This window comes from Struthio camelus, chromosome 1 (assembly GCF_040807025.1).
Source record: "Struthio camelus isolate bStrCam1 chromosome 1, bStrCam1.hap1, whole genome shotgun sequence".
Taxonomy (NCBI): Eukaryota; Metazoa; Chordata; class Aves; order Struthioniformes; family Struthionidae; genus Struthio; species Struthio camelus.
The window spans coordinates 140,377,622-140,397,165 of NC_090942.1; the positions used below are offsets into that span (position 1 = coordinate 140,377,622).

The 19,544-nt window shown below is 40.2% G+C and overlaps 1 protein-coding gene across 7 annotated transcripts in view; it reads left to right on the forward strand.

Moving 5' to 3' along the window:
• GPM6B (glycoprotein M6B) overlaps nt 1-19,544 on the forward strand; it is a 115,242-nt gene that overhangs the window by 48,502 nt on the left and 47,196 nt on the right. Inside the window, exon 1 of one of the 7 annotated variants that reach the window (XM_068920239.1) lies at nt 6,743-6,763. The exons of 5 other annotated variants lie outside the window; for them this stretch is intronic. Coding sequence is in view for 1 of the 2 variants with exons in the window: in XM_009683649.2 (XP_009681944.1) it covers nt 15,941-15,944 (4 nt within the window). In the remaining variant the exon portion in view is untranslated. Of the gene's footprint in view, nt 1-6,742; nt 6,764-15,925; nt 15,945-19,544 lie in introns of those variants that run through there. One more of the 7 variants, XM_009683649.2, reaches the window with a different exon arrangement.

Here is a 19,544-nt window from a genome sequence, read left to right on the forward strand (position 1 = left end):
TACTTCCGAAAGCAGCTAGTCTCATGCGGTATCAGTTGCTAAGAAAAATATGCTTCTGTTTCCAATTAAGCAGGCAGGGTCTTGTAAAACTGTCTGTGTGTACCTACCGTAGTTTTGCTCCAAAATTTCTGTCAGGAGAGGTGCGGTCTTAGGACCTCAACGTGCAAACTCTTTAGGCACATAGGAGACATAGTGTAAGTCATTTCTGCATTACTGCATTTTTATGTTTTGGCCATATGTTGCCCAATTCATTTGCTGAATGCCGCATGCAAGCTGAGGATGTTGATGTCTTGTGCTGATTGTTATGCCTCTGAGTTGGAAGAGCATTTGAGTAAGTGCGATTCAAGGGTAGCACTTAAGGGACCCTGTCAGTGAACTACTCTAAATAGGTTCTTGACTGGAGGGGAGAAAAGGGGAGATTGGAAAGTGCTTTTTCCAGCTGTGTTCTGCTTAGATGTTATTTACCACTTCTGACTAGACTTATTTCCCTAAACAAGTCACTTTTCCATATATGCATACATGTCCATGTGCATATGCTGTAGCAAGGCCTTGACATGTTTATCCTGTACTTCGAAAGTATCTTGTTCCTCTGGTTTATAATTGTGCTTATCTATGACCTATTTGCTGGGTAGTTTCCAATAAACACACATTATTTAGTTAGAAGAAAGCAGCTGAATGGAAATTAACTGGGTGCATACCTCATATTAACCTTCATATGACTGCCTCTCTCTATTGATAAACTTCACACAGATATGAGCAAGATTTGTACCATTTGTTGCAGGTCAAAATCTCATTAGACCTTGAAGTTGTTTAGAAATGTTCAAAATTAGCTGCTAGCAGCCTAACAAAACTCACCTGAACTGTAATATAGCTTGGATTTGGTCCTTCAAAGGCGTATATTTGAAGTGCTTGTCATCTTCAGGCTTACGTGTTGCCTTAAGTTATCAGTTTGCTTTCTCAGAGACCTAATGTTTCTTCGCAGGAAAAGGAATGAGATGCAGATTCCCTCCACCACCTTTCATGATAGTCTTAAAGGCTGGGGTTTTTTTCAGTTTCTTAGGACCTCTTAGGATCCTCAGAGGATGAAGGCAATTCAGAGGTTCTCTTCTCTTCCTGTGAGAGGAAGAGAAGGCTCCGTATTCAAACTTGCACTGACACTAGTGCGCGTTTGCCGAGAGTGCCTCATATCAGGTTCTGAATTCGGGCCAAGTAAAGAGCTGTCTAAGCTTCCGGGTTCGATTTGGCTTTTAAAACTAACTATACATCTGGAAGAAATATTTTCATTAAATACTTATTCCCTTTAGGCAGAGACAGATGTGGATCCTGCATACAAGCCACATGCCAGAACCTGGGCGTTTGTTACTCTCAGGTCAGCTCCTTGCCTGAGAGCTCCCTAGCCTGTTCTAGGCAAAGGAGATATATTTGGGAGTGCTCGTATATAGGTCTTCAGTGTTGGACTTGAGGGAACAGTACCTCCTGCTTAGAAATGCGATGATGAACATCCACTGCATAGATTATGCTGCTGATTAGCATATGCACTTGCCTAACCCCAAGTGTCCAAACTGGATAGGTCTACTCTTATGCTTTCACACCTTGCCAATTCAGGATTCAGAAAATAAAAGAGGTCTCAGCTGCAGAATTTCAACTCCACTTCCCTGAAGCTTGGTGCTCCCCTCTCTCAGAGTCGTTTCATTCTCTTTGCCAGCCCTGCAGGTAGCCATCGACTGTGGGAAGCACTTTTGCATGTAGTCTCCTCTTCTGGGACAAGTTAGCCTTTTGCTCTTCCGGACTTTCTTCCTTCCTGTTCTGAAGGGAGTTTTCCTTCTTGGTAATTTCCCTACTGGTGAATGACCAGTGTGGTTCTTCTGCTTGTTTTTGTTTAATCCTGGAACTTCTGCTTCCTAATATGGATCCTCTTTGCTCTGTTTCTCTATTCTGGAGCAGCAGTTACTGTTGCCTGAAAAGGCATTGATGCTAGGTGTTTCATTAGTGCGTGCTGTCTAAATGTATTTAAAGGGCAGGCTAGAGCACAGCAAGCTCTGGCTGTCTGCTTTGCTGGCTGCCAGGTAGAAACTGAGGTTCAAAGCATCCGTCTTTGTTGTTGTTGTTGTTGAGGAAGAGTTTGGGATGTCTTTTAGGAGCAACTTCTCACCCTCCAGGGTACTCTGGAGCTCCGTATGAGTGTGGTCCCAACTGTACTATACGCAGACCAATGTGGTTTGGTAGGAAAAGCTAAACCTGGCAATGAGCGGGGATCTATGCTTAACTTCTGGTTTAGGCATACTGTTTAGTTACCTGTTTCTTTAAGCCTGTGTTTTGCTTTTGATGGGTAGAAATATCTAAAAATGAGATCCAGGAGCTGTTATTTGCATACATCAAGCCAGTGCAACATCCACTTACTATTTGGTGGATATCTTTTGGTCTATATGCGTATTTCCTGGTGGTCTTTCCAGGGCAGTTTTAAATTGCCAACATTTTGTGTTATATAAGAGCTGCAGGATGAAAGAGTGTAGGCAATGCAATCCTGAATATCTCCTTGCTTCCTGCAGATCTTGTGTTGCTGTGGCAACTAGTAATGGTAACTCTGAGCACCTCCAGGCACAGAACTGCTGATGCCTATCCTTGCCTTCCTGTGTAGTAATCCTCATATTTCCATGCCTCTCAGTTTATTGCACGTTGTGGGTTTTGGGGTTTTTAATCAAGGCTAGAAACTAGTAACTTGTTAGGGTTGCAATTATCTTACCTAAGACAAGATGTATTACATTATTACATGCATTACGCTGTGCTGTATATTGCAGCGTGTGCATTGTGTTTGATAAAATTCCTCAGACTCCTTTTCTAAGTAAAATGAAGCATGCGGTTGTGCAGTGTCCCAATCACATGATAACAAAGAAACTCGTTACAACATTGAATTAGAAGTCTGTATATATCACAGTTAACTACAGTTTCCAACAAGAAACCCACAGATGACCCAAGGGAAAGTCAAATATGTGTGCACTGTTATCCAGCTATCTGCAGCTGGCTGGAAAGCATTTTTGCAATAGCCATCCTACGTTTTGTTAAATAATTTTCCTTGTTCTTTTATATTCTAAGACTTTTTGGTTTTATCATTATCTTCAAAACTGAGAATTACATAGAATATATTTTGCAGTCATTTTCTTCAATTAAACTCTTTATCTTTCCCTAGTTAAGCTCTTTATCATGAGCCATTAGTTTCTTCTTATGAAAACCATTGCCAAAAGGTTATCTTCCTTTTATAAGAGAACAGGAAATTGTGCTAGGGATACAGGCCCTGTAGAGGTTTGCCAATAAATCTTCAGCGTAAAATATTTGTAGTCATTGTAACTGCATAGTGCACTTCATGCTAATGCAGAATCGCATTCTTTTCTTGAGTTCGTCATGCCTAAATTGTAGGGCTTTTATAGTGCTTATGTATTTACAATATATTTGCTGCTGTGACCAGAAAGCAAACTGAAATTATGGAGGAAAAAAATGGCCCGTGTTTTGCTTATATCTATTGATGTGCTACAAACAACAGTAACACAGATGCAGCTATAGGACAGTGAATGAAATGGACCATGTCCAAAGTGCTGTGGCAAGCCCTGTTGGTGGATATGACTACAGCAAACATGCAGGCAAGCCTGAAGGATGTCAAGTCATACTAGTCAAAACAGGTTCAGTTTCATGGGCTCTAAAGTGAAATTGTGGCATTTTATCCTTCATTTCAGATGTAATGCCTGTGTACTTGAATTCGTACAGCTTGTTCTTACATCTCTTTCCTTGTGACTTGGCTGTGGTTAGTAACTATCCTAGCTAGAAAGAATCTAATTTGGGTATATCTTCCTGTGCTACAATCACACTTCTGACAGTGACTTGTACTAGAGAAAAAGGTATAAACACTGTATGGATAATTGTGAATTCTTCCAGTCTTCCCCACTTGAAGAAGGCCCATTCCTCTTGAATTATCCCACTTAATTTGACATATTCATAATGACAAAATGACACTATTTATTCCTTGCTGGATATCCAAAGTGTCACTCTGGGAGGGTGCATTTGAGTAACCTTGCCAACTACTGTGAGGTATCAGTTCAAGTATATTGCTTATCAAAAGAGTGTATCAAATTCTTCATCCTGATTCTTCGCCCTTCATCTTCAGAAGGGCGTACATTCTCCCTGAATTCTGGTTTTTGTCAAGAGCCTTTTCTGCCTCCCCTTTAACAGTGAAGGTCTGAATATCACAGTAAACTATTATTTAGTTAGGTTTCAATAGCTGGACAGAACATTGTTAAGTTAGCACTGAAATATCTTCCTCTGTTCCTTTGCTCTGATGGGAGCTGCACTGGCTGGATTAAAATAAGCTTGATATGGAGGGAGAGAGCATTAGAGAAGAAGGAAAAAAAAGCTCAAGCATTATATTGGTGCTCTGTTCTGGCAGAAGACTGAAGTTAGATGAAAACTTGCACCAAAGTCACAACCATTGTTACCTCTGAAGTACAGATATCGCCTCTTTCATGAGTAGTGGTGCCAGTGCTGGTGACCCAATTCCATTTCAGGTTCAGAAAACATTTGTTGCGCTTATTGGAATTCTTCATGCAGTTCAGAGCAGGATGGTGATGTTCCATACTTCATCTGAACCGTCACACTGTGTTTGACATTGACCCCAAAGGGATAGAGATTTGATTCTGAGCAATCTTTCTCTAGCAAGCTGCTTTACAAAGTTTGCCAGTTGTGCATCCATCGATATGAAAAGCACTTTTGGTTATTGGCTTCTTAGCATTTAATTATAGTTGTAGGCACATATATCATAGTGCTATACATTCTATTTTGGATAAGCACAGCAGTAAAATGTCTAGTATATTGAATCTGTAAATAAAAGGCATGCTGCTGTAGCATCAGAGGCAGTATAGTCACTCCAGGACAAACTGCACACCAGAAGATCCTTCATCTGCCTAAGCCTGAATTTACAAACGTGAAAACTCACTCCCAGTTAAATCTGGGAAACTCTCAGGGCCCTATCTTTGTGCAGGGGAACCAAGGGAGTTTTCTTCTGTTTAAATCTGGAGCTCTGGGCAAGCTCCGTCATTCTTCTTAGTCCTGAGCTGCATCATACCAAGGCTGGAGAGAGATTCAGAGAGGAGCTTGCATGTCTCCCACAAATGGGTTTCCGTGATTTGGTTCCTTGCATTGTGCAGTGATGGACAGTCTGTTCTTCGAAAGCCTTGGAGAGGAGAAAGGCATGAGGGGAGTTCCAGACATGGCTCATGCTGTAACACATGTATGTGTTCTTGCTGTACCTGAGTGACTCTACCAATACTACTACCTCTACTGTTGCCTTCCCTTCAGATGACCTGCAGATTTTGGAAGAGAAATTCTGAAGAATTCTTCCTTTTCCAGCTTTTTCTGGGCCTGGATCGGGAGCTTGCAGGAATTCTCACCTGAGAGCTTAACTGAGCCGAGGTTTTCTTGCTTAGTGGTATGAGCATGCTTTTGGATCCCACCCTAGCTGCCAGGCTTTAGTTTCATGTCTTACACAGAGCCTTGCTATGTAGCTCAAAGTACTTTAATCCACTCCAGGTGCCTAGCAGTTGTCCCACCTTTTTAGCGAGGCCAGGATGGACAAACTGCAGCAATTAGCTCCTAACCGTTGACATGCAACTTACATTGTTCGATTTATCATGTTAGTGGTGTGGGACAGTGCTGAGAATAGAGATAGGTCACGCCATGGTGCCGTGGGCCCCTGTGGCATGCCTCGCATAGCAGATTTGCTCTGCAGTTCCTCCATGAGGCTTGCTGGACCTGTTGTTGTCTTATCAGCTCCAGTGCAGGTAGGGTGTCTTTTCACTCTTACATGTACTAGGATTTTTAGTAGGCAAATTACTTTCAAGAATGTTGTCCGTCCCTTGATCTAGCTTGTGTTCTTTAGTATATAGGAACTTTCTTCTTATGTCACGTTTACTTAATACTAAAATACAGTATTTGAGATTATCTGCAGGTATCCAGTGCTAGTGCTTATCTGAAGATACAAAACAGAAATAAAAGCTAAATTTGCGGTTTATAGTGTGTTAGCTAAATACGAATGTAATATTTTTTAATCCAAACACAGACTTTTGAGTCCAGTTTTTAAATGTCTCAGCAGGCCCCAAAATCTGCTATGCTACATGCAAAATGAAGCTACTAGCTACTCTGAAGCCAAAACTGGCCATTACAAAACCTTTGTAAACTGGCTGCCAGCCTCAGGGTTCATTATGAGGGAGGTCATTCTTCCTTACAGGAATGAATGTAGCTTTTGAGTTCATTTTTAAAGTTTCATTTAGTCACAATGTGGATGAATTGTTTTAACCATGATCGCCTGATGGGAAACTAACTTTCTTCTTCCTGGAAAAAAAAAATACCGTGTTGATTCTTGCAGCAGCTTTTAGAACTACAGGATGTGATTTTTTTTTTTTTTTGGAAAGAGTGGAAGATTTTGGCACTAAAAAAGGAAAATTTTCTCCTCTGCTTTTTCTTTAATACTGAGTAGTCAGTTTTCTTTTTAAATCTGTGAATGCAAAGAATAAGGTCTTTAATAGGGCTCTTACTGAAGCATCATCTTAAATTGTATTTTTTTACAAATATTTTTAGCTTCTTCCATAAAAATTGTATGAGATTGCAAAATACTTTGAAGACTTTATTCATTTTGTATTTGGCTGAAATGTTAAAAAAGGGGGAAAGAAAGTGACTATATTCTTTTTCTCATAGTGATCTTCAGTTACCTATTGGGAAGGTATGGAGAAGATGGAACCAGACTCTTCTTGAAGGTCCATGGTTTCGGGATGAGAGACAAAGGATTTAAGCTGGAACCCAGGAAATTCCAATTAGATATAAGGAAATCTTTTTTTCCCCTGTGAGAGTGGTTAAGCACTGGAACAGGTTGCTCATGGAGGCTGTGGACACTCCATCCTTGGGGATATTTTTAAACTGAACTGGACAAAGCCATGAGTAATCTGCTGTAATAGGTCCTGCTTTGGGCAGGACATTGGACTAGAATCCTGCAGGGGTCCCTTCCAACCTCAATTATTCAATTATTCTTTGAAATTACTTTCAATTGCATATGCAATATCTATGGTATTGCACGAGAATATCATTCTATTATGTTATAGTACTTTCTGCATGATTGACTGTTGACAACCGAAAAGAAATGGAAAGGGATGATCTTGGTAGTGATTTAGTACTGCAAAAAGGTGTTGTTTCTGTAGCCATGGAACAGGGTGAGTGTGTGTGCATTAGTCTTTGGCAACTGTCAGAGGGTTATTATATTGTGAGTAGCTGTAAAAAGGTATACCAAGGATGGTTTTTATTTATGTGCATAAAAGCATATTGGTGAATGAAAATAGTTAAGCTCAAAGTACTGTATAGCTTTAGCTTTCTTAGTAGAAATATTTTTCCAGAACAGTTTAGAAGAATTAAGTCTGTTATCTCTAATCTCTGAATGCTGAGGAAAAAACAGCAGTGATTTCAAACACCTTTCTCCTCCCAGCAAAACTTCTTTCCAAATAAGTACTTGCTTCAAAACTTGTTTAAGTGTTAAATTTTCACATAGCTTAAACTAAACACATAAAGTAGCAAGGGTATCCAGTTCTAATCTCCATAAGCCTTTTGATTTGCTTTATGGTTGTTGGAAAGGATATTGATTGCCTTTGCCAGAGATACTTAAGGTGAGTAAGAGGAATTGAACTGTATTTAAATCAAGATACCATATTGCAGATGTACCCCAAGCCACACAGTTCAAGAAGGGAAAATTCCATGGTACAGACTAACTTTACATGTTTTGGCAGGAAAAATCATGCCTTCCAGAAAATCTTGTGGTCTCTGTTCTAGATATTTCCTTTCTTGGGGTTCTAAAATAGTTCATTAAATATATCTCTTCAGTTATCTCAGTTATTAATATAAATGTGTCCGTGCTATCCTGTTACAGTTGTATAGAGTTTCTGGGCCATCAGCATCAAGGAAGTTCTAAAGCAATTAGTTGTGCAGCCTAGATTAGATGGAGGTAGGTAACAGGATTTGGGTTCCTGTGACATTCTGCTCATTGGTCTCCATATGCTAATTTTTTGAAGTGGTGGATGACTTAAGCAAGAGTACAGAACTAATGAAGCATTAGGCAATATTCGTTGCAAGATGAAGTGTCATATTTCGAGATACTTCTGAAGAATCGGATTATTATGGGAAGAATTCAGCCAAGTAGTGCTGAGACATGTATCTTCTATATTGTGCAAAACTGCAGAAGCCATTTAAAACTGTCACACTGCTGAGTTGAGGTGAAAGACTTTGTTATTTAAAAAGCAACACCTGATGTTTTTTCACCCTCCCATCACCCCCAGACATGGAAAAGTAATTCATTTAATATAAGCTGTCACTGGAGTACCTGGGCTGCATAGTCCAAAAAGTGTGATTAAGGGTAACTGTTATATTGTTCTTATTTCCCAGTAAAGACAAAAAAAACTACATAGGAAAATCTGGAATATCTCAATTTAAACTATTTTAAAAAAAGTATTGTCAGTAAATTATGCTGTTTATTGCACAATTAATATAAAATGCTTTGATAAAAATCCAGTGGGCTTCAGGGAGATGTTTTTGGGGGGCAAATGTGGGGGAAGAAGAAAAATATCTCTTTTAATTAATTCAACCAGCCAGAAGTGATGAAGATAGAGTACTGATGCAGTTGAAGCCGAGAGTGTATCTAGGAATCAAATGTGGGTCACCATCCAAAAGGAGATAGTACTGCAATTTGAAAAACACTTATGGATTGTGATGGATAACTAGACATGAGCTCTCAGTGTAGTGTACTCGATAAAGGAACACAGATGATCCCTGGACAATGAAGTGACAAAAATTCAGTACTGTATGAAAGAGGACGATCCACAAGAATTCCAAGGACAATACTGAGTCTAGAGAAACTAGGAGGGAGTAAGCTTTTTCTTTGATCCAAGAGAAGGTTAAGAAGGGACCAGGTCAATCTCTAAGTAAGTGGAAGAAGATTTCTGATGGAGGAGAGATCTTGTGAGTCACAAGGCAGAGGTATAACAACAATTGATGTCTGGAAATTGAACATAAAATGCATGCTAGTAATGAGGAATATTGCTTGTTATGCTGATGAGATTAATTTATGGAAGAACTAACCCACAAATTTGATAGGTTTCCCAGCTGATGAAGTCTTCAAAGACATTAGATGGGATATGTTTCTCCAGAAGAAATTATATGGCTTTGTAGCTAAACTAGAAGACAATGTGATGATGCAAGACACTGTCTGGCTTATAATAATCTGGAAGGTTTGTGATCTGGAATAAGACTATCAGGAACTGAAGCGAGGCCAACAGGGTTTTTTTTTTTTTTTTCACATAGGCTGCTGCACAGCTGTCAGACAGTAGCTGCCAGTTAACATAAAGAATGTGTCCTGTCTTGCCAAAATGTCTAAGTGGTTTTGGCAGCTGAAGGAAATGTGGGTTTGCTTCATAGTCTTTTCACTGCAGGAATGGATGGTGCACATTATAATCTGTTCTAAGAGAACATTTTTTGGGTCATCAGAGGAAATGAAAAAAAAAAACAAAACAAAAATCTAGGTTAGTGCTCTGTGAAGAAGAAAGAGAAAGACTAGGTCTTGCATGCTTTTACATACAGTTCAGTTCTGCTATTCAGGAAACTTCAAGAAGCTTACTAAATCACATAATATTTTCTGTTGAGTTTTTTGACTTGTTTGAAGTTGTGTCACTGCTTGAGAGCAGCTTTTGCTGGACTCACCAGGGTGCTGTTTTAGGTTAGAGATGTGGAATCTATGTGCTTTTATTTTCCCATTGTCCAATAAGCCTTTCTTCTCTTTGCTCACAGAGTATTCCAGTTTGTGACTGGTGCCATTTCTCAGAGGTCAGAACTGAGTATCATTGTCCTTCATGCTCAAAATAATTCTGGTCCCGTGCTGGCTTAGGTGCCCCTTTTCCAGAGCCCAGATTTATGAGAGCTCTACCTCTGTCATGACATAATTCGAGATGCAAAATGCAGACCATGACAATGTTCAGAGGGAGACCACTTTCTGCCGTACTCCAAATCTTTTCTGATAAGTTTCTTCAGTACTCTGCACTATTTTTTAAGCCTAGATCCTGTAGTTTTGAGGAGTACTTGACTCTGTCCAGCTTGGCAAATCTCTGTGTGGTATATATTCTTTCCATCTAAAATGTCACTGAGAAAGTTGCCTTCTAAAGTTGCAGTCAATCTTGTCCCCCTACCCCTCCTGTGAGACCTGGACTTACTGCACTGCTTGATCACTGGGTGCTGGGCTAGTTCAGTGATTAGTCTCCAGCCTATTAGGGTAGACTGAGTTCTTCAGGCACCAAATCTTTCTCCAGAGTCTGCCACGTGACTATCAACTATGTTCAGCGATCCTTCATTACTAGCCCTGTGTCATCACTCTTTGAGTCTTTTGGGATAGGGACAGAGACATGGCAAAGAGGTCAAATGAGCCTGGAACTCTTCTGTTTGTTAGAAGAGACATATTGATAAATATTGATAAATGTCTACAGGCATAAAAATAAACAATAATAAGGACTTCTATATTGTACATAGACCAGTAAAAGCTGCCTTTTTTCCTGCTTGAAGGTTCCTCTCCTGGAGAGAGATGTGAGGAAAATACCTGTGCTTGGCAACAGTGATCAGCAGGCAGTGGCAGCAGTTCCCAGCTTCAGAAGTTGATCTTGAAGAATTATGTAAAATAGTGACTGCTAAGTAAATCTTAATAAATTGGAAATGAAGAGTTCAGAAAAGGATATATATGCTACATAAGCACAGCATTATACATATACTGCAGATGTATAAATATAACTTTTGAATTAACACTGAGAATCTACTGGAGTTGGGGCTTATACAAAGTCTATTGCAGTGAAACACAGTAGTGAATTTGAAATTAATATCCTTTCGTAATAATCAGTAGATACATTGTAATTCATGACCGCTGAGCTCTCCGAGAGACTGGTACCTCTAGCAAAACAATTCGGTAAGCTGACAGGATTAATGTGAAAGAGGGGTCAGTGTACCTTCAAATAGATCTATTTGCTGAGCTAAAAAATAAGCATATGCAGACATTAGAAGGTTCAAGGGGAAATGAGTGAACCAGCTAGCTTCTACAGAAAATATCTTATTGCCCATCTGCTTCTACAGAAAAAGATCTCCATTCAGCACTGTGTTTTAAAGATACGCTGTTGTTGGGTGCCTTTTTGTTCTGTAGCTGATGTCTCGAGAGCTACTAAGAGAAGCTTAAAAAGATCTTGAATAGTAATTCAGGAATAGTTCAGTACCATCAAAGAAGGGTAATCAAATTGGATCCTGTCCCTCAAATTCCGTTGTTGTTGTTGTTGCTATTAAACTCTCATCCTTTCTCCAAAATACTTGCTGGTGCTTTGCTGAAGGCTCCTCACATTTCACCTGGAAGGTCCTCTCCCTTGCTGTCTCCAAGCTGTGCCTGTTGGTCAGATCTTTCTCTTTATAAAATGACAGTTTTTAATGACCAAATAAGGTGCAAATTCTTACAAGCTCCATGAATTTGCCATGCTTTTCTGCAAACGGTATTAGATTACAAACTGGTGTGGTGCTAGGAGGAATGAAGGAAGAAAATGGTCCTTTGTGTGTGTGTTAATGAGGAATCCCCAGTGAGGTGTTCTGTGCTCAGATCACCTCAGAGTAGCAGAACTCATGGGGCTGTGCATGTGCCTTGTACCATTCAGTGCTGCTGTGTGAGAACATGAAGTGCAGTGAGACAGAATCTGAGCAAAATCTGACCTTCTGTTAGCGGAAATGTACTTAGCATGCTGACTTTTCTGAGACTTTAGCCCTAATTAATCCTCTTATGGTTTCTTCATTTAAAAATGGACTCCAACAATTCACCAAGTACACGTTGTTGTACAGCAGCATGAGGAATATCTAACATACAAGATGCTTACATCCACACAGTTTTGTTGAATTTGATGGCTAGCCCCCTGAGATTTGCAGCATGACTGAATTGCTGGCATTGCAGTGCCTTGCTGCTCTGAAGTGGTGGCACACAATCTTTTGAGAATGTCCGAGTAATGCATGTCAGAGGAGAGAGAAGAGCACCCATTTTCGCTTGTAGTGCGATACCTTGCTCACCAGAGAAGAAACCCACTGGGAAGTTGAGGTATTTGCACTGCTGTACCTGTATTTGCGAGAAAAAGAAGGACATTTATCCTGTCACAGGCAAAGGAATTAACTCTTCTTCATCAGATGGGAGAGTTCACAAAGAGAGAAAGTTTCTCCAACACAAGGGTGTTCCTGCCAGAGGACAGATTCTTCTTCTATCAGATACTTTGAACAGGCTGAAATTATGTCTAGTTAATGATTGTATAAGCTGGCCTTGTGCTAGAAGGCCATATGTTCACTTGTATAGACATGGTGAAGACAGGCAAACAGCATCTGCAGTGATTATGAATTTTTTTTCAGATCTGCTTATCTACCACAAAACACTTGATGAACAAGGCAGTCCCAGTACCAGCCACCTGAAGTAGCACTGATATTGTCTGATGCTGTATGAACATATATGATGGTATATGAATATTCATGGCCCATTGCAGCCTGCAGCGTTTTGTCACTGTGGGATGGGGTCCTCAGCCTGTCTACTGGTCAGAGGCCTCTGATCTGTAGAAGGCCTAGATCCTTATATAAACACTTAAATACACAGACCAGTATGTGGTGTTGGCATGACAGAGAATATATAAGAAGGCACTTCTCCTTAAAGAAACAAGGGAAGCAGACATGAGTGGGAAAGGATCACATTAGTGGAGTTACAGCCAGGAATTTTTCTCCATCCACGGTTGCAAAGTTTCTTTCATCACCAGATCCACTAGTCCTGGAGATGCATGGGAAAGCCAGAAATGCATAGCTGCATGTACCTCTTTTAAATGTAATTCTGGCTTAAGAGGGAAGGGAAGATATGCCTTGCAGGTTGGCAAATAGAAGCTCAGTATGAAATCCCTTCTGGAAATCTGTTTATCTCAGCCTTTGAAAAAGCCATGTTAGTATTTTGGGTTTTTTTTTTTCCTTTCTTTTTTACTTGAGGTCTTTAATATGAACAATAGTTTAAGGGGTGAGTAGGAGACCATTAAGAGGACCAGAGCAAAGAAAATACAGGTTTGCTGTGATCTGTCTCAGTGAGGTAACTGATTGGAATCCAGTCTTAGTTTTTTATCATCTTCCTTTCACCTGGGTTGCTTTGTGTTGTGAGAGAGCGAATGCCATGGTTAGTATGGAAAGAGTCTGCAAAACTTTTACTGAGCTAGAGTTAAAAAGCATTTCTTTGTCCTTGAGGTGTCTTGCATTTGTCCTCTGGGATGACAGATAAGTCAAATAGGCTAACTTTGGGGAAACAAAGAAAAAATCCTGGCTAATTTATTTCCATGGCATTTTGACCTTTTCAACCATCTTTGTCTTTCTGATAGTCCTTTTTAACCAGCTTTTATTCTACCAGAGCTCGGCTCCTGGGTGGATAACTGCTTATGTTTTCTGGTGGAGATGGCTGTACGTGACAGAAACATTAGAAAAGGAAGGAGGGAGAGCATGACTGTTGTGCAGCTTCATGGAAGCACGTTTTCTCACCATTCTCTCCAAGTAGTGGCATTTATATTCTCCAAACTTAGGGATTTTCATGAGAGGACAGGAAAGTTTGTAGTTGCTTGCAGTGATTTGGAACCCCTTTTATATTCTTTTCTGATCAATTGCACCAAAAGCTGGAGAGATTTTAGTTGTCTCAATATTTTTAGAGTTTTAATCCTTTATTTCTTTTTGTGCTGTTCTGTAGAAGCATGTTTATTACTCATTCCAGTGCACTTTAGTTACGTTCAGTATATTGAATTTATTGAATTCCGCTTGGATGCTTTTAATAGTGTTTGCATACCATATGCCTTTCCAGGAGTATGGGAAATAGCCATACTTTGAAACAAAGTACAGAATTCTGACCTCCACATCTATGTTGTTATCCCATAAATTAGTACATTCAGTGCTGTTAAATAAGTTTATCTTATGTCAGGGTAATAAAGGCTGAATGTGCTAAAAGACTGATAAGCCTGCCATGAAAGATTACATTGTTAAACAACTTCTGCCTTAAAATAACAGCTGTTGCTTTACTGATTGGCGCTGGCCAATCAGTGTGTCTTGAACGAGTGTAAAGTGTTTTTATTTTTTTTAAAAAAAAGGAAGTCTTTTTTTTTTTCAGGCAGTTCTGATCCTAGCTTTAGTAGCTTTGAATTTGGTGTTGTCTTTGGGCCACTCTTACACAAAAGGACTATGAGAAAGCACAGCTGTTCAGTATTTCTGCGTATTAAAAACGGACACAGTGACTTTTCAGTAATACTGCCATAGCCTCGAGGACTGAACACGCAAACAAGTGCTGTTATGTTAGCAGGTGGGATGTTCAATCCCTTAAAATGCAATAAAATAAAATAAAATACCCTAATGGCTGTGCAGATTCTGAGCACAGCCTACAATGAAGAAGGGGCAAGCTCCCCACAGCTGCTGGAGAAAATCGCTGCTGGCAATGTGCATGCATAAACGAACAGCGTGCTTCCATCAGGCCTTAAATACATGGGGGGAAGAGGGGAAGTTCAGCATTAATACCATGGCTCTGCACAATGATCCCCTTTCTGGGTGCCGGGGTCGCAGCTGCTGTCTGGAGATTACGTACAGAAGCACTCTTCTTCTAGAGAGAGCAAGGTTTCCTGTCGGATTAAGTGCAGCGTGGAAAAAAAAAGGGGGAGTTATTAGGGAAGGAGACAAAGAAAGTGAGCCAGCAGCACATGACAGATGATGACTGTCAAGTGAAGAAGACCTGTGACCGTGAAAGCAGCTGCTGATAGTTGCTGCCTTGATGGCAGAGACACAGGTTTGGGTTCTTGAAACGGTCCAGCTGTGAGGAGAAACCCACGGTGGAGTCTTTTGACACAACCCTGCCTGCGTTGCAAAGTGTGAAGTGTTGTTCTCCTGGGTGCAGAATGGACCAAGCAGGAGGCAGAGAGGCTGACAGAGCCCGGCTATGTCCAGTATCAAACTGGAATCGTTTCTACGCTCACTGTCTCAAGTCTGTTTTAGTCGCTACTGCTACTATTCAGAAATAGTGATCAGTATAGTAACCTGAACCTTGTGTACATTTGCACACACCATCTGCTCAGAAAGCTATGCTGTTTGTTTTTTCCTTTTCTTCCAGACTACATTGCTGTCACTGCTGCTTCTGTGTCTGGTGCTTCCTTCTTTCCTCTTTCTTCTCAGATTTATTTTTCTTTCTTTTCCTCCTCCTTCCCCCCACCCCTCCATTTTTCTTATCCTTCTATTCCACTGCTTGAATGCAAAGATGCCCAGGAAAATACCTAGAAAAATCCTTCTACCCGCATACGATGTGCCAGCACCTTTGTTTTTTGTAGGAAGATCTGCTATATTTGAAGCCAGGGACATGTGAAAAACAGGTTTCTTACAGTTTTCTTGAAGGGCAGTGGCTCCAGTTTTCTGTACATCTTTAAAAGGAAAACCCAACACATAGTAATATTTGAAACTTCTCTCCTATTTATCAGTTACTTCTAGAATTGAGACTCTTTTCCTTATTGGATCAAATTTCCCACAGTTCCCATATACTGACCACTTATTTTTAGCTGCTTCAGAATTCACTAATGCTTTTTATAATCGAAACAAATGGGTACTGCACATAATGTGGCAAAGGAGAGGTGGAGGCAGAGGAGGTTTACAATGTGTGTATTCAAACACGCATGTGAAAATGTAAGTGGGATGAACATGACTGTGTCAGTAGAACTTGTCAGAGAGGGTTTATGGCATATCATGTAGTAGCAAAGCATTGCGACTTTGAAGGCAAGAGAGTGAAACTTCTTAAAAAGGGAAGAATTCCAGAAAGACGCTAATGAGTAAGTATTTGGTGTGTTTAAATGTAATGTTATAGCCTCTAGTTATTGTCTCTGATGTGTGGATATTTTGTAAGGGCAGTATGATTTTTAACCATCTCACTTTTAAAACTGCTCTTCCCTTTGCCACTGGCTCTGTCCCATGCTCTTAAAAAGGAACGTTGTTGTGGCTGAATTCACTTGCAATTTAAAATCTACTTCTGGAAATTGAAACAATTTGCTAACAAAGAAGTATTTCAGAACTGTAAGTGGTGCGACCTATGCTGTCTGTGCTTCTGATGCTGCGTTTAGGCACAAAAATAAATAAATAGTGAATGATAAAAAAGCTATCCCGAAGCCAGACTTGGTATGAGCTTGATACAGGTATCAAATGGAAATGTAACCAGTGTTGCTCACTTCAGTTCCTGGTTGATACCTTTGTCAGAGTGAAGTGTTGAAGAGCGCTCCCTCGCCAAGGTTTGACTGAAGCAATTTAAATTGATTTGCGAGTCTTTGATGTGAAGAATACTGATCATTGCCCACCTGCGGTGAATTGGATTAGAAGCTAGTAAGTGGTCAAAAAGCTGAAAAGTTTAGAAAACTCTCATGAGGTTTCAAAAATAATACATCAAAGACATAAATAGCTTGGCTAAAAATCCAGAGAAGTATTACTGAAATGTTCCTTGGGTATAACTTCAAAGCAACTTTCCTGCTCCGGAAAGATGTAGCATACATGAATGTTAGCCTGTTATATTTGTCAACCTTTTTTTGTTCAGATAGTTTGGTATGTTTAAAGATGCTTGTTGCATCTAATTGACCCCTGTAATTTAGAGAGTCCAGCTGTAAATCTAGGCACATATGGTAAAAGGTCAATTAAGTGATTTTAGTCTTTGTGAAGGCAATTTTTCTGGCCTAGTTTACACATTAAAAATGGAAATACACCTCTTCTACATTTGTGAAATATCTAAAGCACAAAGAGATAGTCTGTTCAGTTTATGTACGTCAGTTATTTTGCAGGACTGTAATTGTAATGATATATATTTCCAAGCATAAACATATTTTTTCCACTAATCTCATTCCTCCATGTGCACATCAACTATTTTGCATAGCAGCAGAAGGTTAAAATTCAGGCTGAAGTGTGGTCCAAAGGTGAGATGAAGTGAGAAAATCCTTCTATAATGCTTACTATAAAGGAATAGAATTTGTTTCCCCATGTCTGAATTTGTGGTTTACACCTGCCCTGAGAAGCAAAGGCTTTCTGAAAGAACATGACAAGTTCTGTAGTAGAAATTACGAATACTTTAAGACAGAAATAATTATTTTCATGTCTTCGCTCTCTGTTGCTATTCTGGCTGTTTGCTCAGCTTTAGGTATGCTGTTTGTTTGTTTGTTTGTTTGTTTGTTTGTTTGTTTGTTTTTTCCACTGTAGGATTGCAGAGGGCTTATTTGCACAGGGTATTCATAATGTTGCTTTCACTGGGAGGAGTTAAAAGTGGAACTCTGTATATTGTTAGTAGGTATTTTGTGTCCTGAGGAAAAATCTTGTGGAATAGTTATCAGAAGGGACTGGCATGTCTAGTGCTACATCAGATGATTCAAAATCTGTGAGAAAATGACCTTTGACTTAAATTTTCTGGGTTGTCTCACAGGTTTGATTGCTATACATAAAGTAATTGACTTTGTTTGTATGAAGCTTAGAAACATTTTTCTTTGAACTACATAAAAGAAAGAAGAACTTTTGTCACCATCCGTGGTGATGTGATATTCTAGGTAGGAAGGAAAGAGGAATATGGCTTTTGGGGTTTTTCAGCACTCAGGCACATGAGCATTTCTGGAGCTGTCATGCTTCAGAGGTGCATTTCTATGAGGAAACTACTCTGTAAAAGGATATTTCTCCCCTCCTCAGTTTAGGATCACCTTGCGTATCGTGCCTTGGACTTCAGGCTCATCTTTTGTCATGTGGAAAAACGTCAGTGGCTGTGAGTAACAGCCTCAGTCCAGGCACTGCACTCAACCTCTGCCAGCCCACGAAGGATGTAAGCTCTTCCTTGTCCTGCTCTGTGCTGACTTGCAGTTGGTGTCCGGGCAGTCCTCGCAAACACCTGCAGGTCTGCACCACAGCCTTGTGCTGTTGCTATGGCTAGATTGCTGGAAGTAGATGTAATTCACCCAGTCGACAGAAGGTCACGCAGGATGACTGGTTTTGCTCTAGATGTATCACATTGGCGCTACCTCTGCATGTTCCACGCGTTTTAGTGGCAAATACTTCTGAAATCTTAGATGAATAAGCAATCTGTTCTGATTAGCCTCACCCCATCTAAAATTCATATCAACAATGCGCACAACTAAGCCGGGCAGATATGGATGTCAGCAGTGTCTGTAGGCAGCCCACAGAGTAGGGCTTGCTTGTGGTCGCTATGTGGCAGGCAGCCAAGCTTTGGTAGTTGGTGTTTGAGGCTGTCCAGCCTTGATTTTAAGGGAGTCTTTTATTCTCTGGGGCCCTGTGCCTCTGTCCCAAAATAGCTGTGAGAGCCCAGGATGCTTTAACCTCTGAGAATGTGTCTGAATGGGTACTGAGGCTCCCGCATTTCGAGCAGAAACCTTAGCAAATTTCAATTGTTTGCTGAAAAGACTGAAAATCACCTCTGTCCTAACTTGATACCTTCAGCTATATTCCACAAGTCAGGGAAGTGTTTAGAAAGTAGTAAAAACAGTAACAATTTGGGAAGTCAGTTATGTTAGACTGAGTTAAAAGGACAGGAAAGGAGACGTGAGGGACTTGTCCCACTGCACAGCAAATCAATCTCTGTTTGAATGCTGGTAGTTTTGGAGTTTGTTTCTTCTGAGATTAATATAGAGGTCAAAAACTATTTCTGCCTGTGGGAGCAGGTAGAGTATGTCCTGAACTTTTTCTATTGCTTTCTCTTCTCACTAAAACCTATTGTGAAACTGATTCTGAGATACCTGTATGTTGTTCGCTTGCAGAGGAGAAAATGGCAGTAGGTGGGATACTGGAAAAGTTAATAGCACTTACTCGATGTGGAGGTTTTGTTTCAGAAAGACAGTGACTCATAATGCAAAAATGAATGTAATGAGCATGGTTTTATTTTAGGCTGGATATCATACTCGTCTAAGTGTAAGAACAAAGCAAGGGAACCTTTATTAGCAATACTGTCATGGTTCAGTTCTGGAGATCCTGTAGTGATCTGACTTGTAAAACCCACCTCATCACATGAGAATGCACAGTGCTGTTTTTTGGTGCATCTGGAAAGGAATAGCGGTGCTGTTGTTTGTGGAGTGCTGCTCTGTGCCAGAATGCTGCAGTGGATGGGGGCGTGTGCTGTGTATTTATAGTTTGTCTTAATCTAGTAAATATGAAGAATAGCTGGAATTTGAGAATGTTTCTTTGGCTGGTTTTGAATTTAAAAAGCTTAAAAAAAATGTGGTAAAGTACTGTGGTCATATTTGGGGGGGAGCGGGGGAGGACAACTGCAGTATGAAATGCGGTATGAAGTGCTTTACCCTTCTCTGCCTCCTTTCACTTCTTTTCTTCTCTTCACCCCATCCATCCCTAAGAGTAATTCCACAGATGAGGTTTAATATGTCCCAATCAGTGGTGTGTTC